The sequence below is a fragment of the Suricata suricatta genome, chromosome 16 (genome assembly GCF_006229205.1).
Source record: "Suricata suricatta isolate VVHF042 chromosome 16, meerkat_22Aug2017_6uvM2_HiC, whole genome shotgun sequence".
NCBI lineage: Eukaryota > Metazoa > Chordata > Mammalia > Carnivora > Herpestidae > Suricata > Suricata suricatta.
The window spans coordinates 43,583,383-43,610,714 of NC_043715.1; the positions used below are offsets into that span (position 1 = coordinate 43,583,383).

General features: G+C 37.5%; 1 protein-coding gene across 5 annotated transcripts in view; it reads left to right on the plus strand.

The window, feature by feature from the left end:
* The window catches only part of ZFP30 (ZFP30 zinc finger protein), a 24,938-nt gene extending 4,472 nt beyond the window's left edge, over positions 1-20,466 (plus strand). For 3 of the 5 annotated variants that reach the window (XM_029926249.1, XM_029926246.1, XM_029926247.1), the window contains exons 2-5: positions 10,286-10,372; positions 12,913-13,039; positions 14,015-14,113; positions 17,531-20,466. In XM_029926249.1, coding sequence (XP_029782109.1) covers positions 10,364-10,372; positions 12,913-13,039; positions 14,015-14,113; positions 17,531-18,900 — 1,605 coding nt within the window. In that variant the 5' untranslated portion in view covers positions 10,286-10,363 and the 3' untranslated portion in view covers positions 18,901-20,466. Of the gene's footprint in view, positions 1-9,209; positions 10,373-12,912; positions 13,040-14,014; positions 14,114-17,530 lie in introns of those variants that run through there. The other 2 variants (XM_029926250.1, XM_029926248.1) reach the window with 2 other exon arrangements.
* The last annotated feature ends 6,866 nt before the right edge of the window (positions 20,467-27,332 follow it).

Sequence of the window (27,332 nt, forward strand, 5' to 3'; positions counted from 1 at the left end):
ATGTTGCTGTCCAGTTCTCCCAGCACCACCTGCTAAAGAGGCAGTCTTTTTTCCATCGGATACTCTTTCTGGCTTTGTCAAAAATTAATTGGCCGTATTGAAGCTTGAAAAGATGTGAGTTCTTTGAGTGCAATCTTTCATTTATGGATGTGAGAGGGTTTTTTTTTTTTTAATATTTTTACATTGTAGTACTTGTTTTGCTTGTTGGTGGTGTTTGCTTATTTAATACATTCCATCAGGACAGAAATTACATGCTGTTTTTTTTTTCCCCTAGGAAGTGTGTCTTGGGTTTATCCCTTATTATTTTCTTTACTTTTTTTTTCCTCTTCTTTTTTTGGTGGTGGGGGTGGTTATGTTTAAATGAAGTTGCTTTTACAACACCAAAGACTTAATCATCCATTTCCTATATAAAAGGGAGCTACTTTTTTGCATGGACCTCAAGCATATTGTAGTACAGAGGTGGAATTTAAGGAAAGGTATTAAGCAGGCTGTGTTTTAGCTTATGGGCAAGTAATAAATTGTATCATTTATCTTGAATGTATCATAGATAAGCTGCTATCTAACGATTGTCACTTCAGATAGCTGTGAAATTAGGTGATTAACTAGTTGTTACTTAACCTTCTAATTTCTGTATAAGTCTAATTACATGAAATAGAAGTTGGGGTTTTGATTTTTTACTTTGCTTTTCCGTTTGGAGTGTCATTGTAACTACTGTATTGTAATGATGGAAAATAATTGCATATGTTAAAAAAAATAAATTGTGTTATATTCCAAAAAAAAATAAATAAATTTAAAAATATTAATTGGCTGTACATTTGTGGGTCCAGTTCTGGGTTCTCTATTCCATTGGTCTATGTGTCCGTTTTTGTGCCAATACCATATTGTCTTGATGATGACAGCTTTGTAGTAGAGGCTAAAGGCTGGGATTGTGATGCTTCCCATTTCTGTTTTCTTCTTCAATATTACTTTGGCTATTTGGGGTCTTTTGAGGTTCCATGCAAATTTGAGGATAGCTTTCTCTAGCTTTAGGAAGGACGCTGCTGCAATTTTGATGGGGATTGCATTGAATGTGTAGATTGCTTTGGGTAGTAATGACATTTTCACAATGTTTATTCTTCTGATCCATGAGCATGGAATGTTTACCATTTCTAGGTGTCATCTTCAATCTCTTTCATAAGTTTTCTATAGTTTTCATCATATAAGTCTTTTGCAAACTTAGTTAAGTTTGCTCCTAGGTATTTTATGGTTTTTCGTGCAATTGTAAATGGGATCAGTTTCTTGATTTCTCTTTCCACTGCTTCATTATTGGTGTATAGGAATGCATCTGATTTCTGTACATGGATTTTGTATCCTGCAACTTTACTGAATTCATTGATCAGTTCTAGAGGGCTTCTGGTGGAATCGATCGGGTTTTCCATGTAGAGTATCATATCATCTGCGAATAGTGAGAGTTTGACTTCTTTCCCGATTCTGATGCCTTTTATTTCCTTTTGTTGTCTGACTGCTGATGCTAGGACTCTCAGAACTATGTTAAACAAAAGTGGTGAGAGTGGACACCCCTGTCGTGTTCCTGATCTCAGGGGGAAAGCTCTCAGTTTTTCCCCATTGAGGAGGATATTAGCTGTGGGGTTTTCATAAACTGCTTTTATAATGTTTAAGGGAGTTCCTTCTATTCTGAAACTCTCAAGGGTTTTTATTAAGAAAGGGTGCTGTATTTTGTCAAATGCTTTTTCTGCATCTATTGACAAGATCATATGGTTTTTATCCTTTCTTTTGTTAATGTGATGTATCACATTGATGGATTTGCAGATATTGAACCAGCCCTGTAACCCAGGAATGAATCTCACATGATAAATATGGATAATTTTTTTATATGCTGAATTTAATTTGCCAATATATTGTTGAGTATTTTTGCATCTGCGTTCATTAAAGATATTGATCTGTAGTTCTCTTTTTTTGCTGGGTCTCTGTCTGGTTTGGGTATTAAGGTGATGCGGGCTTCATAGAATGAGTTTGAAAGTTTTCCTTCTGTTTCTATTTTATGGAATAGTTTGAGAAGAACAGGTATTAGCTCTGCTTTAAATGTCTGGTAGAATTCCCCTGGAAGCCATCTGGCCTCTTATTCATTGGGAGATTGTTGATAACAGATTCAATTTCTTTACTGGTTATTGGTCTATTCATGCTTTCTATCTCTTGTCATTTGAATTTTGTTAGTGCATGTGTGTTTAGGAATTTGTCCATTTCTTCTAAGTTGTCCAGTTTGTTGGCATATAGTGTTTGATAGTAATCTCTAATGATTGCTTGTGTTTCTAAGGGATTGGTTGTAATAGATCCATTTTAATTCATGATTTTGTGTATTTGGGTGCTCTCTCTTTTCTTTCTAAGGAGCCCGGTTAGAGGTTTATCAATTTTGTGTATTTTTTCAAAGAACCAAGTCTTGGCTTCATTGATCTGCTCAAAATTTTTTTTTTGATTCTATATTGTTTATTTCTGCCCTGATCTTTATTATTTTTGTCTTCTGCTGGGTTTGGGGTACTCTTGCTGCTCCCCTTCTAGTTCCATTAGGTGCTCTGTTAGATTTTGAATTTGCGCTTTGTAGAAATAGGCCTGGATTGCAATATACTTTCCTCTTAGGACTGCCTTTGTTGCATCTTAGAAATTTTGGATTGTTGTATTTTCGTTTTCATTTGTTTCCATATATTTTTTAATTTCTTCTCTAATTGCCTGATTAGCTCAATCATTCTTTAGTAAGGTGGTTTTTAACCTCCACATTTTGGAGGTTTTCCAGACTTTTTCCTGTGGTTAATTTCAAGTTTGATAGCATTGTGATCTGAGTATGCATGGTATGATCTCAAATCGTTTATATTTATGGAGGACTGCCTTATGCCCAAGTATGTGATCTGTCTTGGAGAATGTGCCATGTGCTCTCAAAAAGAAGGTGAATTTCCTATCTTTAGGATGCAGAGTTCTAAATATATCTATCAATTTCATCTGTTCCAATGTGTCGTTCAGGTCCATTGTTTCTATAGTGATCTATCCATTGCTGTCAGTGGAGTATTAAAGTCCTCTGCAATTAACATATTACTATCAATAAGATTGTTTCTGTCTGTGATTAGTTGTTTTATGTATTTGGGCACTCCCGAATTTGGCACATAGATGTTTATAATTGTTAGCTCTTCCTGATGGAGAGTCCCTGTAACTATTCTATAGTGTCCTTCTTCTTCTTGTGTTACTGCCTTTACTTTAAAGTCCAGTTTGTCTGATATAAGTATGGCTACTCTGGCTTTCTTTTGGCTTCTCGTCACATGATAGATATTTCTCTATCCCTTTACTTTAAACTTGAAGGTGTCTTCAGGTCTAAAATGAATCTCCTGTAGACAGCAAATAGATGGATTTTGTTTGTTTATCCATTCTGCTACCCTGTGTCGTTGGTTGGAGCATTCAGTCCATGTACATTCAGTGTTATTATTGAAAAATGTGGGTTTAGATTCATTGTGTTCTCCGTAGAATTCATGTTTGTAGTGGTGTCTCTGGCACCGTGTATCTTTGCAACATTTCCCTCGTAGAGTTCTTCTTAGGATTTCTTATAGGGCTGGTGTGGTGGTCATGAATTCTCTCAATTTTTGTTTATTTGGGAACACCTTTATCTCTCCTTCTATTTTAATGACAGGCTTGCTGGATAATGGATTCTGGACTGCATATTTTTTCTGTTTATCACTTTGAAGATTTCCTGCCATTTCTTCCTGGCCTGCCATGTTTCATTAGATAGGTCTGTAACCACTGTGATAGGTTTCCCTTTGTATGTTAGGGCCCTTTTATCCCTCGCTGGTTTCAGAATTCTCTCTTTATCTTTCTATTTTGCCAGTTTCACTATGATATGTCATGCTGAAGGTCGATTCAAATTATACCTTAAGGGGGTTCTTTGTGCCTCTTGAAATTTCAATGTCTATTTCTTTCCCTCGATTTCGAAAATTTTCAGTTATTATTTGGTCCAGTGCCCTTCAGGAACTCTCTCTCATTTCTTCTTCAGGAATTCCTTTGATACAGATGTTGTTTTGTTTGATTTTATCACTCAGGTCTCAAATTCTCCTTTTCTGCTCCTAGATCGATTTCTCTCTCTTTTTTTTTTTTTTTCAGCTTTCTCCTTTGCTATAGCTGTGTCTTCTAATTCACTTATTCTTCTCTCTGCCTCTTCAATTCGTGCGGTGGCAGCCTCCGTTTTATTATTTACCCCATCACACCTCTATTTTGAAAGTCTCTAGTCATTGTATCAGTAGCTTCTCTGATGTGTTTTCAAGTCCAGGGATTAATTTTATGACAATTGTTCTAAATTCTTGTTCAGTTATGTTGTTTAGATCTGTTTTGAGCAGTTTTGTGGCTATGACTTTTTCCTGGAGTTTCTATATGGGAGAGTTTTTTCGTTTTATCATTTTGGCTAGTTTTCGGTCTCTTGTCAGTTTTAAAAAGCTTGTTTTGCACTGTGTACCTGTTAATATTGCTCTGTTAAAGGAGGCTTATTGACTGTCCGGGTCCTTTCATTTCAGGAAATGTTCTTTTAATAGTGTCTCTCAGTTATTCTTGTTGTGCCTCTGATTATTTTATTTCCCTACTCAGCGATATTTGGGACTGTCCGTCAATCGTACTTTGGCTTGTTTCTTGGGGTAGCCCTGAAAAGGAAAACAGACAAACACACAGGGAATAGAAGCACACAAACGCACAGACAAATCAAACAAACAAACAAATTAAAAGGGGGAAAGGAAGAAAAGAAAAGGAAGGGAGAGGAAAGAGAAGAAAAGAAGGGAAGAAAAATACACTGGGGGGCAGAGACAACAAAGGACAATGGACAATCTAAAAGAGTATAACCAGTCAAAGGGAGTGATAAGGATGAGATAAGGGAGAATATATCTGGATGGCAAGAGAAAAAAAAAAGGAGAAAGGAGCAAGGAAAATAAAGAGTAAAAATAAAAAAATAATAAAAAAGTCAAAAAGGTAATAATAATAAAAAATAAGTACAGAAAATGCAGCAGCTCCCCTTGGCGGTTAGGCGTGGTTTGGTGTAGGTAGCTCTCAGGGCTGCTCTCAGAGGCCCTGCCTTGGTGGTTATAGAGAGTAGAATGGCGGCACCCCAAGCACCGCTGGAACTAAGTGCTGCAGGCCACTCTGATGAGTCAGATCTCCTTGTGCTGCAGCTAAGCCAAGCTGTATTTTCCAGGCCCGCCTCACTTCAAAATCCTAGTCCATGCACTTTTATGCTACCACAGATGAGAGGTACTCACTTTGGCGGCTGGCTTCTTAGCCGAGATCTCATAGGGGGAGGGAGCAGTTTCTCTTGGTGCAGGCCAGGATTCGTGCTGCTGCTGCCCTCTGAGGCACAGTATGCTGTCGGAAACAAGGTGCACATTCCTGCAGCCGCAGCCGATGTGTGAGCCCCCCGCAGCTGCCAACTCCCTGCCAGGATCGTGTAGGGGGAGGGAGCAGTTTCTCTAGGCGCCGGCCGGGATTTGCACTGCTGCTCCCTGAGGTGCAGTGCGCTGCCAGAAATGAGGTGCCTGCTCCTGTAGCCGCCGCTGCCACTCCCTGCCAGGATCGCCTAGGGGTGGGGGCTGTTTTTTTCTTTGTGCTACCTGGGATTCGGGATTCGTGCTGCCCAGTAGTTATATATGGAATGAGAGTTTTTCTCTCCATGCCGGGTTAAATGTTCTTTATTTCCTCTCTAGAGACAGTACTATGAACATGTTCAGTTTCTCTTTCTCTTCCCTTTGTCTCTCAGGGGCTCCACGCACTTTCCCCGTGTTGGGCTGGGGCTCCCACCTCCCTTGCCCCTCTCAGGCTGGCCCGTTTTCCAGTCTTCCCAGCTTGCACTCACTCACTCGGGCATCTTTGAGGTTGTCTTCTTTCTGGAGTCTATATTCTCCTTCCACTCTTGCAGATAAGAGTAATGTCTTTCTCAGTTTGATAGATAGGGTGGTAGAAGTTTACAGAGCTCCCTTCTCTGCCATCTTGTCTCTTCCCCCTATGATCACAGTTTTCTTAATGACTATACAGTATCCCATTCTCCCAAATCACTAAAAAATTCTTTTAATAAGAATAGATTTTTAAATTTATTTATTTATTTTTAGCTTTAAAAATATTTATTTTGAGAGAGAGAGAGAAAGAGAGAGAGAGAGAGAGAGAGAGAGTGTGTGTGTGTGTGTGTGTGTGTGTGTGTGTGTGTGTGTGGAGAGGAGGGGCAAAGTGAGGAAGGAGGAGAGAATCCCAAGGAGGCTTTGTGCTGTCAGTGCAGAACCCCAAGGTGGGACTTGATCTCACAAACCAGTGCAGAACCCCAAAGTGCGACTTGATCTCAGATCATGACCTGAGCCAAAATCAAGGGTCAGACTTAACCAACTGAGCCACCTAGGCACCCCAATGAGAATAGCTTTTTAAAACAATATTTCTGATAGAGTTAAATTAGGCTTGTGAAATATTTAGTGCTAAGGAACCTAAAAGAAAAGAAAATTATCTATGGTCCAAATAATCACAATTGATATTTAGAGCATATTTTCCCAAAATATTTCTACAAGCATGTGTTTTTGTGTACAGTTTTATTTCTGAATAATGGGATAACCCTAATTAAAAATTAAAAAAAAATCAAGACATCTAGTTCTTAGTTTAATTTTTTTAAGTTTATTTATTTATTTTGAGAGAGACAGCAACATAGTGCGAGTGGGGAAGGGGTAGAGAGAGAGGGAGAGGGAGAATCCCAAGCAGGCTCCCTGCTGTCATCACAGAGCCCAAGCACCCTGGGCTTGATCTTGATCTCACAAACCATAAGATCATGACCTAAACTGAAACTAAGAGTTGGGTCCTTTACCGACTGAGCCACACAGGTGCCCCCCTCTCTAGTTTTTAGTTTAAAAGAGACTTTCAGTGTCCTCATGGATTTTCTAATCATGGATCTATGGAGAAAGGTAAAATCCCAGCATTCACCTTCTTGTTTGAGAATTTTTCCAAGTAATTATAATTCTTAAGATAAAAATGGCAATTAAATTGAGAGACTTAATTATAATTTAAAATTATTTTAAAATGTCAGAATTGAAATATATAGATTTTCCCCCACCTATTAATGTCTGCTTCATATTGATAATTTAAAATAACTAATCATATTGTGGCGCCTGGGTGGCTCAGTCGGTTAAGCATCTGACTTTGGCTCAGATCATGATCTCATGGTTCATGAGTTTGAGCTCCATGTCAGGCGCTGTGCTTACATCTCAGACTCTGGAGCCTGCTTTGGATTCTGTGTGTGTGTCTCTCTCTCTGCCCCTCCCCACCTAGTGCTCTGTTTCTCTCTGTCACTCAATACTAAATAATGTAAAAAAAATAATAAATAAGATAATCATATTATGTATTGTTTTGTAAACTGATTCTTTTTCTTTCAGTGTTTCTTGAAAATACTTTCTGTTCCTTAACTCTTTTCTAGAACTTAGCAATTAATGATTACTTTAGTGTTCCATTTTATGGATGTTTTATAAATTATTGAAGAAATCAGTTATTGAGCAGTAATATTCTAACTGCCTGAGCAATTCTTTCAACAAGCATTCTATGTGCTATTACTTACCCAACTTTTGACTTCACTTCATAGTCATTTCAGAGACAGGAACACTTAGGAATATGCATTGACTTTTTACCAAGTGGGATACAGGTTACACTCTGCAAAGTGTTTGGCTGAATTTTTGAAGGATTCTTTGCTTCTGAATATGAAGTAGACCATAAAGTTTAATTTTACCTGCCATTTCTTTGTTGCCGTTGTCTCCCACATCACTATAGAGAGGAGGGTGATGTTGGGGCTCCAGGAAACTGAGTCTATAGGTTTCTGGGGATTAGGCAACTGATAAGATTGCCCTATTTTTTGTCATTTACTAAGGCATATGTAAACTGTTGGAGACTCATGCCTCATGACTGTGATCTCTAATAGTTAATCATTTGTTTTGTTCTCTTTCCTTTGTTCTTGGGCAGCCAGAAGGGCCTGAGGAATATCACACATATCCCACCTGGGTGTGTGTGTGTGGGGGGGGTGTTTATGGCTTGTGTTATGCTCCCTCATCATACACATGTATGTTTATGTAAGTAGTTTTCCTGCCAAATATACAATTACATTAAAAATTTGTGTTTTTTTTTGAAGCAATAATTTTTTTTAATTTAAATTCAAGTTAATTAACATACAGTGTAATATGTTTCAGGTGTAGAACATAGTGATTCAACACTTACATACAACACCTGGTAAGGCAACAGTCTTGAAACAGGTCTTGAGTAAAATGCTAGTTTCAATAAGTAAAGCTCTTTTTGTTAGTTCATAGTGTTCTGGGATCGAGTATTTTTTGGAGCAAACAGCTAAGCTATTTTTGCTTCTTCTCAGTATTATTTATTTATTTATTTATTTTTTAATAGTAAATATTCTGCTACTATGTATTAAATACTGCATGCTTTGCCCAAGCTAAGATGAAACCACATCATAAATCAATAAGCATTTTGCATTTTCTTTCATTATCTACTCAAGGTCATGCCTACTGCACCTCTAAACATTTCATTAAATCCAATTATACAGCAAACACTCCCAAAATAAACTTAGATTGTATTGCAGTTTCACTTGACAGTATATAAAATGCTGTGTTGTGACAGGTATCAATTATCCATGAGATACTGAATCAGTTTTTCTTAAGCGTGCCTAACTGCTTGCTTTTCTTGAAGCTAGATCATTCTGAAAATTTCCTGTTAGATAAATTTATTTCTTAACCTACTTTCTACCAGAAATTTGTAGTGACCATCTTTCCATGACATCAAATAAGAATTTTACCTTCATTTTTAGTGTTTTTAAATTAAAATGTATTTTATTTTTTTAAGATTACTTACTTATTTTTTTTTTTTTAGTAATTTCTACACCCAACATGGGGCTTGAACTCATGACCCAGAGATCAAGAGTTGCACACTGTTCGCACTGAGCCAACCAGGCACTTTCATTTTTCATGGGTTTTTAGTGCCAGTGTGTGAATGTGCAATAATTTATTTAACCTGCTAAGGCATATTTAGGTTCTTTCCAGCTTTTTTTTGGTCCCATTATAAATATTTCCCACACATCATTTTACATCATTCCTTAGTAATAAGTAGTATCATCAATCTTTCATATCTACTAATCTAATTCATTTAATATGTATTTCCTTAGTTATTAGTGGGTTTTAACTAGTGAGTTATTTCTACTTTCTAGAGAATTAGCCAGGGTCAGATTTCACAAATTCACTTTCCCCAGTCTGGGTTCCAAGAGAGATGGGTTGATAAATGAGATCATGCAGGCAGTATTGATGATTCTGAACAGAAAAATGGTGACTGATGAGCTCAGAGGGCCTGGGAATGGTAGTTTGTCCTCCCCTTAGGAAGGGATCCCAGTGCGCAAGTATAGTTTTGTCATAACAAAGACCGCTACCATGGTCTATGCACGTAGTTCTCAAATTGTGACATTTGGACGAGCAATATCAAGTATCACTTGGGAACTTGTTAGGATTGCAAATTCTCAAGCCCAACCCTCAACCCCTACTAAATTCCAAACTCTAGGAGTGAGGCCCTGCAAACTGTTTTAATAAGCCCTCCAGGGGATTCTGATGCACACAAAGTTTCCTTCCTAGACTTTGTTACTCATTATGATAGCTTGGCAGAAATTTTATAAAATATGAGGAACTTAAAGATACTGATTCCCAGGTCACACTCTATCCAATTAAATAAAAGTGTTTGAGAGATGTGAGCCAGGCATCAGTATATTTTAAAGACCTGCAGGCAATTCCAGTGTCTAAAACGTTTAGGAAATTCTTGTCCATATTATTTTCTGTGTTTAGGTTTAGGGAGCCCAGCCACGTTCCTGAGTCTTAGAAAGAAGTTCTAGGTTAAATGGTGTAACCACTTCTTGGCTGGGAAGGTGGGAATGGAGGGAAATGGATCTGCTCAGGATAGGCCTAGACAATCCATTCTCGGGTCCAGATCAGCCTCCCTGGGGCAGGGGACTAACTGGAAACCCTCCTGCTAAAGAATCTGGATATGTGCTTCCATGCAAGAGAGTCTCTGCTCTGTCTGACCTTGTGCAACTGATTTTCCTGTGGCTTTGAGGACATCTATTTGTCTAAACTACCTCCTACCTCTTCTAACTTGTCTGTGTGTCGTTGGTGGGAGAGGGTTGTAGGAAGGGAGAAGTAGTGTGACTTTTTAAAATTTGGGAGCTCTGAGGCAATTTTGTTCTTATGGCTTCATCTTCTTCCCCCAGCTCTAGCTTCTGTGGACCCTGCTTCTCCAGTAAATGACCTTTGAGGAAAACTAACCAGTTCTTGCAACTCTTAAAATCATGGCTCATGTAAGTTGGTGTTTCTATTTGAAGTACTATAATTTTTTTCAGGTTATGTGAACATTCTCATTAGATATCCTGAAACTTCTTAATGGGGCCCAACCCAACAGCTTCTCCCCAGTCTCGCACTGTAGCAAGGGATGGAATCAGGCAGCCCAGGTCCCTTCTGTTTGCCTCTCTCTTCCTCATCCATGTGCGTGTGTGTATTGACCAAATTATTCTGCATCTTGTAGGTGTTCATTCTCTGTCTAGAGCAGAGATAATCTAGAAGTGAAGTCTGTAGAGGAAATTGTTTGATCTGAGAATCTCAGTACTGGAGAACACTTTACAGCAGCGCCATTTAAAGAATTATAATGCAAGTTACCTATGTAGTGTAAAATTTTTTAGTAGTCACATATTATAAATGTAGAATTAGTGCCTTTTTAAAAATTTTAGAGACAGAGGGAGAGTGCACACTAGTTGAGGATAGGGACGGAGGGAGAGAGAGAGAATCTTAAGCAGGTTCTATGCTCAGTGTGGAGCCTGATGCAGGGCTCAATCCCACCAGCCTGGGATCATGACTTGAGCTGAAACCAAGAGTTGGACACTCAACTGACTGAGCCACCAGGCACCCCAAAGAATTAGTGCCTTTTTAAGTGCATTAGACAGCATATTGTCTCATAAAAAGTAGGGAATAATATGCAAGGCACTTGTGTCATCTTGAACTTTTTAGTAGTCACATTAAAAAAGTAAAAAGTAACATGTACAGTTAATGTCTTTTTTAACTCAATAAGTATATAGCCAAAATGTTATCATTTAAAGTGTAATCAGTATGGAAATTATATTTTACATTTTTTCTTTCTGAAGTGTTCAGTATTTTATAATTACACAGCACATCTAAATTTGGACTAGCCACAATTTCAGTGCTCAATAACTACATGTGTCTAAGTTAGAATACTGGACATTGCAGCTTCAGAGATTTTGTGTAACTTAAGTTTTAAATATAACTTAACATATTTAAATGTATAGAAATATCTAAATATAGGAGCGCCTGGGTGGCTCAGTTGGCTAAGTGTCTGATTTCGGCTCAGGTCATGATCTCACGGTTTGTGGGTTCGAGCCCTGCATCAGGCTCTGTGCTGACAGCCAGCTCAGAGCCTGGAGCCTGCTTCAGATTCTGTGTCTCCCTCTCTCTCTGACCCTCCTCTGCTCATGCTGTCTCTCAAAAATAAATAAATAGCATAAAAATAAATTAAATATCTAAATATAATCATTACTAAGTAACACATAAATGGACTACTGTTTAGTAAATTAAAAATATTCAGTAAAGTAATTGTTATAACTGAAAAAATGCTAACGATACAATGATGAAGTGAGGTCTGAAAGAAATTCTTTAATTTCATATAAACTCTACTTTTTAAATTTATTTTTTTATGTTTTGAGAGAGAGAGAGCACATAAGCAGGGGAGAGGGGTGGAGAGAGAGAGAGAGAGAGAGAGAGAATCTCAGGCAGGCTCCACGCTGAGCAGGGCTCAAAGCAGGGCTCAACATGGGGCTCTATCCTATGACCCTGGGATCTTGACTTGAGTCAAAATCAAGAGTCAGACACTCAAGTGACTGAGCCAGTCAGGCACCCCCATACTCTACTATTTTCTTAACATTTACTTATTATTGAGAGAGAGAGAGAGAGAGAGCATGAGCTGGAGAGGGGCAGAGAGAGGGGGAGACACAGAATCCGAAGCAGGCTCCAGGCTCTGAGCTGTCAGCACAGAGCCCAATGTGAGGCTCAAACCCATGAACTGTGAGATCATGACCTGAGCCAAAGTTGGATGCCTAACCAACTGAGCCACCCAGGGGCCCCCAAACTCTACTCTTTAAAAATAGAAATTTTATGGTTCATTTGGAAGGAAAAAAAAAGTCCATCAAGTTTTTTTTCTAACCCTTAAAGGAGTTAGAATAAAGCACATTTAATGAGAATTTTTTTAGGCCACTTAAAGCCCATTGCAAGCAGTGTTTGTATGTTCACTACTTCAGTTAATTGTGAAACTCTGATTAATTTATGTGAACATATCTAGAAATAAATAAAATTAGGTATCCCATAGTACATAGGAAGTTTTGTCTCTAGCAGTGATTGGTAAACTATAGCTCATGACCCAGATTTATCCCTTGGCTGGTTTTTATTTATTTAGTAAAAAAATTTTTTTAATGTTTATTTTTGACAGAGAGAAACACAGAGCACAAGCAGGGGAAGGGCAGAGGGAGGGAGACACAGAATCCAAAGCAGGCTCTAGGCTCTGTCACCGTAGAGCCCTGAGTGGTGCTCAAGCACGCAAACCACAAGATTCTGGCCTGAGCCAAAGTCGGATGCTTAACCGACTGAGCCACCCGAGTACCCCCTTGTCCTGTTTTTATACAGGCTTTGAGCTAATTATGTTTTGAAAGAATTGTTTTAAAAAAGGAGGGAAAGGGGAAGGATATGAAATAGACCATATATGGCATGCAAAGCTTAAATATTGGCCCTTTACAGAAATAAATAATTTTAGAAATAATACATGGGTTTGTCATTTCAGCATTTGGTGATGTTCAGAGATGTGGCTGTAGACTTTTCTCAGGACGAGTGGGAATGCCTGAACTCATATCAGAGGAATTTGTACAGAGATGTGATATTAGAGAACTATAGCAACTTGGTGTCAGTGGGTAAGCTTATCTGTGCATATAATTCAGAAATTCATAAGACTGAACTTCATGGTTGTCTTTCTAGAAACTAGCTGAATATTTTCTGTGTATTTGGGGATAGGCATCTTCAACCATTAAGCATTTAAATAGCTCCTTCAGCTTCCCCCATAATTCAGTGATCTTTATGTCTTTCTTTGCCTTTTCTGTAATTGCTTCTCTTTAATGACAGATAGATATAAATTCTGAGACACTTACAGCAAAACGAGTTATCAAAGAAATCTGGTTTCCTATTGCTATGGATGGTCTGATCTGTTAACTCACCCGAATGTGAGTAGGAAGACCAGAGGTATCCAGCTCCACGTATCTGTTTTTAAAAGCTTATACAACATACGTGTTGCTGGGTTGAATCAACGATTTGTTAAAACTCAAGTGGACGCATTCAATTTACCACAACAGAAATACTACTTTTAAGTGATTTATGCTTAAAAGTTTAAAATACATGAATTTTGCATTTAATATTGAATGAATATCCTGGCAAGAAACTAATTATTTTCCTCTTAGCAAAATAGCAAAAAATAGCAAAAATATCTAATAAAAGTCCCTAATAAGTATGCATAGTGTCTGCTGTGTACTCAGCACTCATCCAAACACTTTACATTTATTAAATCAAACCTCACAATAGTCCTATGGGTAGATGTAATATTTCCTTTTTACAACAGAAAACTAAGGCCATACTGACCCAGGTAGCAGAGGCAGGATTTGAAAACCAGAGTTCTCGAATCATTACTTTAAAAAAAAAAATCATTCCTTCCTCTCAAGAGACAGAGTCTGTACGAGTTTAAATTAAAATAAGGCGATGTTCCTACTTCTGTTCTTGTTACTCCTTGTGATCCTGAAGTAACACTAATATGAATGTTTTTCAATCCCGTTACTCTCCTTCATTCTGCAGGCTTGATTGAGTCAATTCTTCGTTATATGCCCTTGTGTTTTTTCAAGCAGGGTGTTCCATTTCTAAGCCAGATGTGATCACCCTACTAGAGCAAGGGAGAGAGCCCTGGATGGTTGTGAGGGATGAGAGAAGAAGAAGGACCCTAGGTGAGTAAGTGTTCATCAGGCAGAGATTCGTGGTACTGCACGGCACAGCCTGCTGGCTGGGAAGGAAGCGCACACCATACATGTTGATAATGAAGAAATCATTTTCTTCCCTGAAGCCTGGGAAGAAAACTTAGATCTCAGCATGAGCCTCCAAAGAAATTTCGTCTATACCTTAGCCTACCACTTGTTTCTTCACTTCTATTTCCTTGTCATTTTAGTAGGGGAAAGCTTTCTTCCCTGAAGACAACCATCTTTTTTTTTAATAAGGAAATTTTTTTGATGTTTATTTATCTATTTTGAGAAAGAGGGAGAGGGAGAGGAGAGAGCACAAGCAGGGGAGGGGCAGAGAGACAGAGTGAGAATCCCGAGCAGGCTCCATGCTTACCGCTGGGCATGGGAGGCTCTATCGCACAACCATGAGATGACGATCGGAGCTGATAAAAGAGTCGGGTGCTTAATGGAATGAGCCAGCCAGGTACTCCTGTGATGACAACCATTTTACCTGTATTTTGGATCTAATTTGTTTCTAATTCATCTTTTGTGTATGTATTTCTTCATTGCACTTTTCATGAAGTTTACATTGTAGTTGGGAAGTCATGCAATAAACAAACAACTGGGTTACCAAATCTCATAGAGTGATTAAGCATTATGAAGGAGAGTCCGTGGAGTAGGAGTACATAGAATTATGACGGGTGAACTGGGTAACCTTAGATAGCGTGGTCAGAGAACAGGAGCCAGTGGGAAGAGGCTCTAGCTGGCCAAGGATGGAACCAACTATTTGACTATACACATAGCTACAATATGTTATAACATAAAATATGCTTAATTCCATAAATTCTTAGTGATAGCAATAGTAAATTGTTCACCATTGGAAACTAATAGAGATATAACTTATTTGGAAAATATAAATATAAAGGAAAAGAAGTATTCTGCATTCCTTATAAGAACTGTACCAGTAGCTATTAGATAGAGGGATTTTTTAAAATGTTTATTTTTGAGAGAGAGAAAGACAGAGTATGAATTAGGGAGGGTCAGAGAGAGAGGGAGACACAGAATCTGAAGCAGGCTCCAGGCTCTGAGCTGTCAGCACAGAGCCCGATGTGGGGTTTGAACCCACAAACTGTGAGATCATGACCTGAGCCGAAGTCAGACAGTTAATCGACTGAGCCACCCAGGCGCCCCTATCTACACTATTTAAATCATTGTTACTTTTTAATGTTTTTGGTAATCCTTTTCTGAGTAAACTTACTGAAACATAAAAACATACCAAAAAACCCCCAGGAATCAAGAGTAAACAGCTCACTGAATTTTCGCAAAGTGATCACATCCATATGGCTAGCACCAAAATAGAGATTTGCTAGGATATTAGAAGCTCCCTCCTGGGGCACCTGGCTGGCTCAGCTGGAAGAGTATGTGACTCTTGATCACAGGGTCCTGAGTTCGAGCCCCACATTTGGTGTACTTAAATAAATAAAAGACTCAAAAAAAGAGAAAGAAGCAGTGGCTCCCTCCTAACTCCTTACAGTCATTTCCCACCCAAACTGATCACTATCCTGACTTTAAACAACTCCATAGATTAGTTTTACTGCTTTTTAAACTTATAAAAATGGAACCACACAGTATATGTTCTTTTATGTCTGGCTTTGTTTACTCACCATATGTTTGTGAGATTGACCCATGTTGTTGGACGTACTTGTAGATTATTCATTCTCCTTGCTGTACAGTATTGTGTTGTTCCTGTATTTCAGGTTTTTAAAAATACCATTTTCTTTTTGAAAAGTAGTGAACTTTTAATTGGAAAATTTTTGAGAAAATACACAGTTGAGAGAAACATCTCTTTGCTGAGAATTTTATCAGCATGTTAGTATGGTATAAAACTGTTCTTATGCCTGAAAAATCACTAAAATGCTCTCTAGGTAGAACCTAAATGGCATTGGCTTTGAGGACTGTAGGGAGAATATAGGGAAGGGTATGAAGGAGCAACATAGGCTGAGTGTTTATAAGATTGATGTGCATAGTTATATAAGCTGAAATAAAGATGATAAGGAGAACTTCTTGTGAAAACAGGCAAAGTTTACGCAGGACTATGCAATGTAGAAAATGAGCTGCAGTGGAGATATCTAAGTGATGCAAGTAGACAGTTGGAAAGATGATCAGATGTGAAGACATCACCATTTTTCATTTCTATATTTGACTGGGATAACTTAGATGTGCTTTTGTTTCCCATTTCTATAGGAAGTGATAAAAAAACATTTACCTCAGTGTAATAAGGTATAAGATTAGAGGCAAGGGAACATATGCAATAACTGTTAGCCAATTATGAGAACTTAATAATTAATAGTTACTATATGCTATGTGTTTGTTATTCAATGATAAACGAAAGGTTGCTTCTGCCCTTGGGAAGGTTTAAGGTAAGAAAATAAAGAGAATTTTAAAATGGGAAAATTAATGAATATGTAACAACAAAATCAAAAAACTGTTAAGAAACAAGGAACAAGTTACTGGGATAGAAAATAAAATACATAAATTAGCAGGGGTCTGATTTTTCACATAGTACCTAAAGGATGAAAGGAACCCAACTATGCTGCGAAGGTGTCATGTCCCGCCCCGGCCGGCCGGCTGGCGGGGCGGAAAATCCTTGCGGGTTCGTGATCCTGAGAGAGGGAGAGAAAGGGCAGGAAGGGGGAGCACAGAGAGTAAGGACACAACACACGGTATCTGATCAAGCCTCTTCTATTTATTCAGAAAACATTGTCTCTTATAAAGGTTTTTAGGCGGGAGAACAAGGCAGCTGACCTAGGTCGGTTGCTAGGAAACAGGGTCAAGCTAGGGTAAAGGAGGAAACAAACTAAAGTGTTTAGCACAGCACGTGAAGGGCTGCTACCACCCTGCGAGTAGGCGATTGAGCTTTGTTTTTCTGGCTTCTCCTGGCAGGGAGGGGCGCTCCCCTGCCTCTTTTTGCAGCTCCCCTCAGGGAGTGACATTACCAGCTAGTAAGTGGCCGAGCAGCTGAATCTTTGCAGCTTCCCACAAGAATACAACTTGGCATTCCTGGGAATTTTAGTTGTTAATGAAAACCTCTAAGAAATGAAAAGATTGTGACATACTCTAGGAGCTGAAAGGAGGCTAGTGGGATAGGAGTGTAAGGAACAGAGTGGGCAGTGGCTTGAGATGATATGGTGAACAAAGGCCATGTTATTCGTGGTAAGATGTTTGTACATTATTCTATTTAAAAAGCGTAATCATTAAAAAATTTAAAGATTCTCAAACTTTGATGAGATTTTTAGCTAATTTACATTAATTGAGCTTTATTTTCTATTATAAAGTTTTTTATTTTGTTGTTTACTTTTTCTAGAATAAGAAGATAGCATGATAAAATATGATAAAAGATATGATAAATATCTTATTTTCTTTCAGATTTAGAGTCCAGATATGACACTCAAAAGTTATTTCAAGAAAAGGGTATTTATGAAATGAATTTATCTCAGTGGGAGATAATGGGAAGAATTAGAACTTGTGGCCTTGAAAACTCCTTTATCAGAAAAGACTGTAAGTATAAAAAGTTTGAGGAACAAGAGCATCCTCAAGAGGTATATTTCCAGCAAGTGAAAAAAACCACCTCTGAAAAAATGCCCACTTACAGAAATCTCACATCTCTCACTCTGTATCAGAGTATCCATAACAGAGAGAAACCCTATGAATGTGGAGATTGTGGGAAGGCCTTTAGAGTGCGCCAACAGCTTACTTTCCATCAGAGAATTCACACTGGTGAAAAACCCTACGAATGTAAAGATTGTGGAAAAGCCTTTAGACAGTGTGCCCACCTCAGTCGACATCAGCGAATTCATACTTCTGACAAACTCCTTGAATGTAAAAAATGCGGGAAGATCTTTACATGTGGTGCAGATCTTCGAGTACATCAGAGAACTCATATTGGTGAGAAGCCCTATGAATGTAAGGAATGTGGGAAGGCCTTCAGAGTGCGCGGCCAACTTACTCTGCATCAGAGGATTCATACTGGTGAGAAGCCCTATGAATGTAAGGAGTGTGGGAAGACCTTTAGACAGTATGCCCACCTTACACGACATCAGAGACTCAATATTGCTGAGAAGTGCTATGAATGTAAGGACTGCGGGCAGGCTTTTTTGTGTAGTACAGGCCTTAGAGTACATCACAAACTTCATACTGGTGAGAAACCCTATGAATGCAAGGAATGTGGAAAGGCCTTCAGAGTGCGGCAACAACTCACTCTCCATCAGAGAATTCACACAGGTGAGAAACCCTATGATTGTAAAGAATGTGGAAAGACGTTTAGTCGCGGTTATCACCTGACTCTCCATCAGAGAATTCATACTGGTGAGAAACCTTACGAATGTAAGGAGTGTCAGAAGTTCTTCCGTCGTTATTCAGAACTCATTTCACATCAGGGTATTCATATTGGAGAGAAACCTTACGATTGTAAGGAATGTGGGAAGACCTTTAGACTGTTCTCACAACTTACTCAACATCAGAGTATTCATTTTGGTGAGAAACCTTACAAATGTAAGGAATGTGAGAAGACTTTTAGACTGCTGTCACAACTTACTCAGCATCAGAGTATTCACACTGGTGAGAAACCCTATGACTGTAAGGAATGTGGGAAGGCCTTTAGACTTCATTCATCACTTATTCAACATCAGAGAATCCATTCTGGTGAAAAACCATACAAATGTAAGGAATGTAAAAAGGCATTTAGACAGCATTCACATCTTACTTACCATCAACGAATTCATAATGTAACTAAATAATTTAGGAAAACCTTCCACTGTGAATTTTGTGTTAAGGGGCATTAGAAAACAAATTCTAGGGGAAAAGTTTTTGAATATAGGAGTCCCTTTTGCTTCATGCTTACAGCTAAACTAAGTAGGTCTTATTTGAAGGAAAGGATATATTAATTTCATGAATTTTTAGAAGCCTTTTCTCATCATTAAAACCCATGTTAAACTTTGGGAAATGTGTTCTAGAAAGAAACTCTTGTTAAAGGAGTGAATATAGAAAAGCTTTTTAATCTTACTTATTATCACCTCAATTTTTCCCATCTGTATAATATACCAATGAAGGTTGCTAGGGCACTAACTCATTCCAGAAACTGATAATTGAAAGGAAAATCATTTAGCCTGCATTTCCTGTTGAACTGTATTTTAGAGCAGTTAGAAGTTGATAAGCTAAAGTTTTTCATTAGAGAATTTTGTACTACATAATGAAAGAATAGATCTAGGCATGATTCTTGGTGGAGGTTAAGACCAGTAGTACCCACTGATCAATTTTAATCTCAAAATAGGACAAAGCATTTTGTGTCCCCTAATGAGTTACAATAGGACATACACATATTGCCAAAAATATTGAACTTGAATCTAAGCATCAAGAGCTAACTCCCAGTTTAGGGAAAATTCAGGGAACAGAAGAACATGAAGAAGAAGCAATGAAACAAATTTAAAATGTGGGTAATTCTACAAGCGGAATGACCTGGCTTCTCAATCAATAAAATGGCATTGATAAAAGGGAGGTGGAACTCTTAAATTTTAAGAGTCTGAAGAAATGTCTATCAATCAAATGCAGTGAATTAGATCACAAGTTGAACAAACATGTAAAAAGGACATTTTTATGACAATTGGGGAAATGGGAATATTGACAGATAATAAGAAATATATGTTTTTGTTAGGTGTTTTAATAGCATCGTGGTGATATACAAATGTTAGAGGTAAGTTTATACACATAAGATGGTATGATGTCTGGAACTTTTTAAAAATGCTCACGCAAAAGAACATGAAGGATGGGTAACTTAAGCTTGTTAAAGTGATAGTAAGAGAAGTCTTGAGTACATGGCTTTTGTATATTTTGTTTTTGCTATTTACTTTTATGTATTTGAATTTTTCCATAATATTATTTTAAAGACAAAACTAGCTATGGAATTATAACCAAATTGAAGTAAATGATTTTTTAAATTACTACGTATCAAAATTTGTAGATGTCAAAGTTCTGTACATTGGGATATTAAATATGCTATCCTGTATTTGGGAAATACAGATAGAAGATCCAAATTTTATCTAGTCCACCTATTGCTACCTCTGTTATCATGCCTATCCTATGGTACTTCATATATTTAAGAAATGAATTTAAAAAGCAATTACTACAACTAACTATGGAAATTAATGGACTAGACCTTCATTGTTGAGTAAGATAGGTGCAAGCAACATGCTGAGCACTCAACATTGAGCACTTGAATTGCGGCTAGTTCAAATTAAAATGGTGTTGGGGGGCGCCTGGGTGGCTCAGTCGGTTGAGCGTCTGGCTTCGGCTCAGGGCATAATCTCACAGTCCGTGGGTACGAGCCCCGCGTCGGGCTCTGTGCTGACAGCTCAGAGCCTGGAGCCTGCTTCAGATTCTGTGTCTCCCTCTCTCTCTGACCCTCCTCTGTTCATGCTGTCTCTCTCTCTCTCTCAAAAATAAATAAAAAACATAAATAAAATAAAATGGTGTTAGGTATAAAATACACATGAGGTTTTGAAGATTTAGTTTTTAAAAAAGTATATTGTTTCTCGCAGCATTCCTCTTTTGTGATATTCAGTGGGATATTCAGAACCCAATTTAAGGGTCTTTCTGCTTCCAACTAGCATGTTTGCATATTGAGGTCTTGGTTCTACCCTGAATCATGCTTTGTTTTTCTCCCTTCATGAAAGGTGGCCTGTGTTTATAGCTGAGTAGTTTTCTCAGACTGTTTTTAGCCTGCAGATGTCTTGGGATCGCAAGGCCTGTTTCTATCCCATTAAGTTCAGGCTTGCAGTGCTTCAAGTAGTACAGTTGTCTTAAAAACTGTGCTTTTTTTAAATTTTAAAAATTATTATTTTGAGAGACAGCATGCACACGAGCAGGGGAGGGGCAGAGAGAGAGGGAGAGAGAATAACAAGCAGGCTCTGTGCTATCAGCATGGAGCCCATCGCTCTATCGCAAGACTGAGATCATGAACTGAAATCAAGATTTGGTTTCAATCTTCAACTTAGCCACGCAGGTGCCATTAAAAACTGTATTTTCTATGAATTTTATTAGGGTCCATGCAAAGAATCAACAGCTCTTTTCTATTAGGTTCCCTATGAGGCTGCTGTAGAAAAATGACTTTGAAATTCTTAGAAGCCCTAGTATTTCACAGGAAAAATCAAATTTGGGGTCATCATTATTTGGGGTACATCTTCAGTACAGCACCTTATATTTGATTTCTCGCCCCCCTCAGGCCCATTATAACTTTGAACACCCTTTGCTCTCTGGGAACACTGCCATGGAACCCTCTATATTTCTTTGAAATTTATTTGAAATATGTAGCAATTGATATGAGTAAATGTGATTTTTCTCTTTTTATGATGGATTACCTTTATGGATATTCAAATATTGATCAAGCCCTGCATCACTGGAATGAATTCCATTTGTTTGTAGTGCACACTTTGTAGTATATAAATATGTTGTTGGATTTGCTGTGATTGCTAATGATGTGTGCTAATATTTTCTTGAGTATTTTTTTTATATCTTTGCATCTATATTCAGGAGAAATACTGGTTTGTAGTTTTCTTTCATTCTACTGTCTGTCTCATTTTGCTATCCAGGTGATTGCGGCCTCATAAAATGAGTTTCAAAGTATTGCCTCCTCTCCATTTCTGGTAGAGGTGGCTTTGGAATTGAATAATAGGTAAAAACTGGAAGCGTTTTTAGATGCAAATAATAGAGTCATTAATGGTGATCTGGGTGGTATCTCAGAAAAGACCTGAAGAGAAAACTTCAACCTTAGAGAATAAGTTATCGACAGAATGTAGAAATGAATGGTAAAGGCAGTAATGACGAAGTCTCAGGTGGAGGTGAGGAACATGTTATTGGAAACCAGAGGAAGGCAGTTCTTTTTATAAAGTGACAAAGAACTTGGTGAAATTGCATTCCATTCTAGTGTTTTGTGGAAAGTAGACCTTTTGAAAAATGAAGTTGAAGGTGTGGCTTGGCTTCTGATTACAAAAAAAATGCAAGTGGAGAGAAATGACTTAACAATGGAATTTTTGAAAGAAGATTTGGGAAATTCTCAGCTGAATATAGTTAAGTAGTGTTAAGATGCTGTTAAAGTGAGGGCATTGATTGGGAAAGAATGGGATCCTGTTAGATGGTGTGGGGACAAGTGAGAAGGCTCGACAAAGCTGTGACATTGAGCTCCTGTATACTGAGTCTTCCGTATCAGTGGAAGTAGCCTCATCAGCAGAGGTGGCCTTTCCATCCCTAGTGGCAGTGGCATCCCCACCCACAACGACATCAGCCTTTCCATTTCCATCTGATGGAATTAACTGTGCATTGCTTGAGGAAACTAATGGCCTCCTTTGAGGCTGTGGCCACTTCTCAGAAACCCCCACTCCCGCCCCCTTTTGTTTCCAGACAGGTCACTGGACTCCCTCCCAGCAGGCTTCTAAAAGTGCGGTGCAAAGTATGATCCATGAGGAGGGGTGCTACAGTCCGAAAGAGCTACTTGAGTTTTCTAACTTAGACAGAAATCAAGGGAACAAGTGTGGAAATGGATACTAAGTGTGTGGCACTGTAGTGGAAGGAACACGATTGGAAATTTGGGCAATGAAATCTGGGGGAGAGGTAGGTGGATAGACCTCTCTGAATTAGGGCAAAAAAATTGGAGATACCTGTGTCGGATGGCCCATTCTGTGGCTAAACGCTGCTTTCCCCAGCCACCCCTGTCATCCAGTGGGCCTGTGAACAAAGTGGCATGGTGGCAGGGATGGAGGTTACGCGTGTGATTAGCAACATGGGCTTCCACTCACCAAGGCTGACCTGGCTGTGACCATTGCTGAGTGCTCAGCCTGCCGGAAGCGGAGACGACACTGAGTCCCCAGTATGACACCATTCCTTGGGGTGTTCAGCTAACTACTGGAAGCAGGTTGACTACATTGGATCACTTCCATCATAGAAGAGGCAGCGTTTTGACCTAACTGGACTAGAAACCTAACTTTGGATATGATTTACTTTCCCTGTGTGTAAAGCTTCTGATAAAACTACTATCCATGGACTTAGAGAATGCCTTATCCACTGTCATGGTATTCCTCACAGCATTACTTCTCATCAGTTATTCTAATTTGCTGATAGATTTCTGTTTGGCATGTAATTTTATATCATCCTGACAAGTGAAGGTGAATAATTAACTGGGGCTGGAAAATTTTTCAATTTTTTACACTCTATTATTTATTGAATAATTTCATCCCTTATCATTATGCCCTGTTGTGTGCTTCTGAAATACATATATACTTGTGTGTGTGTGTATATATGTATAATATATATTTATAAATATATATTTATATATGTAAATATAGCATTGCAGAGGCAGGTAAATGGCATAGAATATCACACTATTATAATTTTTATTGTTGCTGTTTTAATGTGCTTTAATACATATAAGTATTGTATCTTTCTAAACATTTTTACCTTTGCTCTTTATAAATAACTTTTTGCAAAAATTGATAAAATATACAGAAACACAATGAAAAAAATCAAGATCATTTCTATTTTTCTTTCTACCAAAGTACATCTGTTAAACTGCAAGGTGTTATACTGTCTCCTATTCAAACTTTAAGAGTACTTAAAGGGGAAAATAAAAATTGAAACCTTTTCAATATCAGGTCTTCCATGCATTACAACTAGTTTAACTCTGTTTAATATGCAGGCATTCTTTGTGTCTTTTGTTAAGTCTTTACACTTTCAGATAAAGATCTTACAAATTCCTTGCCTGGTTCAATTATAGACATGTTATACATTTTGTTGATTTCATGACTGGAAACGTTTTGTTATATTACCTAATTAGTCATTAATGATACATAAGGCTATTGATTTTTGTATGAATATTGCAACCTTGTCACCCATTTCTGTTGATTGGTTATTTTGTCTTTTTGTTGGATTATAGCTTCCAGGAATACATTCAGAGAAGGTTTCTTAAGTGCCTAATTTATTTCATTGAGGCTCAAATGAGAGTTGGGCACAGTCCGGAAATTGGTATGACTTGTTTTTTCCTCTCTGAATTTGATGATTTACTCCATTGTCTTCCTATATGAGTATAATTTGTGAAAGTATAATGTTAATGTATTTCTTATTCTTATGTATGTAAAATGTTTTTTAAATCTTTCTTGAAATTTTCAGTGTTTTTTAAGACTTATTTTTTGTATTTCAGGTATTACGATTTTACTTAATTTTTTCGAAGCCATCACTTTTAGAAGCAGTTATTTTATTTACCATTTTAAAGGAAAGAAGACACTAAATTAAACTATGCTGCGTCACTGATATTAAGATGCATTCCAGTTTCACAGATGTTAAAATCAAAAATATGTTTCAGAATTAATGATAATTGGAATTTTATTAACTTGTTAAGGCTCTCTCAAATTGAGTACTTATATCCTTCTTGGTTTTGAGGTTACTTTCATTGATTAATAGTTCAAACATTATCTCTCTTCAATTATCTCTGTTATCTTCTGGGGTTTCTATTAAATAGATGGTGGAATTTCTACTTCAATCTTTTGTCATGCTTTATTTTAATACTTTGCATCACTTTGTTACATTTGTTTCCTCTGACTTGTATACCAGTGAAATCTTCTGGCTTCCTAATTCATAATTCAGCTGTATGCATTCTGTTTTTCAGCCCATCTAGTTAAGCTTTTTTTTTTTTAAGTTTTTTACTTGGAAATAATTATAGATACACAGGAATCTACAGAAATGATACATTTCACCAAGTTTCCACCAGTGGTCACATCTTACATAAAGTACAATATCAAAATGTAGGATTTGACATTAATAAAATGTATATATGCAGTTACATGTCATCTTATCATGAGTATAAATATAGATTCATGTAATCACTACTGCATAAATGTGTTATACCACATTAATTGAATGAAGGATAAAAAATATGATTACCTTATGAAAAAAGCATTTGGTAACATTTAACATCCTTTCAGATTGAGAACTTTCAAAAAACTGGGTATGGAAGAAAAATATATCTAAATAATAAAGACCATATATGACACACAGCTAACATCCTACTCAACACTGAAAGGCTGAACGTTTTCCCTCTTAAGATCAAGAACAACACAGAGTGCCCACGCTCACCACCGATTCATGTAGTACTGGAAGTGCTAGCCAGACCCGTCAATACGATAAATAAAAAATAAAACACATCCTAATGAGAAAGGAAAAACTAAAACTGTCTCTGTTTTCTAATGACATGATCTTACATATAGAAAATCATAAAGATGCCACCACAAAACTTAGAAATAATACACAAATTGAGTAAAGTTACAGGACATAAAATCAACATACAAAAATCAGTTGTGTTTCTATATACTAACACTGAACTCTCTGAGAAAGAAATAAAGAAAACCATCCCACTGAAAATAGCATAGGGGTGCCTGATGGCTCAGTTGGTTAAGCATCTGACTCTTGGTTTCGGCTCAGGTCATGATTTCATGGTTTGTGAGTTCAAGCCCTGCATCAGGCTCCAGTCAGATAGCACAGAGCCTACCTGGGATTCTCTCTCTCCCTGTCTCTCTCTTTGCCCCTCCCCTGCTTTCTTTCTCTCTCTCTCCTGACAAATAAATTAAAAAAAAAAGAAAATAGCATTGAAAAAATAGGAATAAATTTCACCAAGGAAGTCAAAGATATGTACACTGAGAACTATTAAACACTGATGAAAGAAATCAAAGAAGGCACAAATTAACAAAGATATTCTGTGTTCATGCGTCAGAAGAATAATATTGTTAAAATGTTCATACTACCAACTCCATCTCCAGATTCAGTGCAATACCTATCAAAATTCCACTGGCATTTTTCACAGAAATAGAAAAAACTATCCTGAAATAATTATGAAACCACAAAAGACCCTGAATATCCAATGCCATCTTGAGAAAGAACAAAGATGGAGATGTCACGTTTACTGATTTCAAGTTATATTACAAAGCTATAGTAGCAAAATAATATCATACTGGCATAAAAATAGACACCTAGGCCAATGGAACAGAACTAAGAGTACCAAGATAAAATCATATATATTCATCCAGCAAATATTTGGTAAATATCAAGAACACTCAATTAGGAAAGGATAATCAATAAATGGTGTTGGGAAAACTGGTTATTCACATGTAAAAGAAAGAAATTGGGCATGTATCTTACATCATTAACAAAAATTCAGTTAAAATGGATTAAATACTTAAATTTAAAACCTGAAACCATAAATCTAGAAGAAAAAACTGGAGAATGGTCTTGGCAATGATATTTTGGATATGACACCAAAAGCATAGACAACAATAGCAAAAATAAACAAATGGGACTACAGCAGACAAAAAGCTTCTGTGCAGCAAAAGGAATCAACAAAATACAAAGACCTCACATCCTAGTTTATACAAACACCTATGGATAAATAGAAAAAACACAACTGATTTTAATAAAATGGTCCAAAGTTAAACAGGCAATTCAACATAGAAGTTATCGAAGTGACTGGCATATGAAAGGATGCTAAAGTGAGTATTCATCAGGGAAATGTAAATTAAAATCATACTGAGATACCAATACCCACCTTCTAGTATTATAAAAATTAAAAAGCCTGACACTACCAAGTGCCTAAAAGGATATGGAGCAACTGGAGCCTTTTACACTGCTGATAGAAGTATAAATTGACACAACTTGGGAAAATGATTCGGCAGTATCTCCACAGATACATACAAATCTACTTTACAATCCAGCTATTCCACTCTTGAATTCCTAATAGAAATGAATGCTATGTCTCCCAAAATATGTAAGATTGATCATAGATTTATTCATAAGAAAAAACCAGAGGGCCACCTGGGTGGCTTAGTCAGTTAAGTGCCCGACTTCAGCTCAGGTCATGATGTCACAGTTTGTGGGTTTGAACCCTAAATCAGGTCCTGAACTAACAATGTGGAGCCTGCCTGCTTGGTATTCTCTCTCTTTCCCTCTCTCTCTCTGCCCCTCCCCAAGTCACACTTTCTCTCTCTCTCAAAAATAAATAAACTAGGAAGGAAGGAAGGAAGAAAGAAAAAGAAAGAAAAAACTGGAAACCCATACAAATGTGTATCAATATAGAATGCATATATTGTAGCAAGATTTAGACTGCTGCAGCCCACAGACAAAATATGGCCCGTCACCT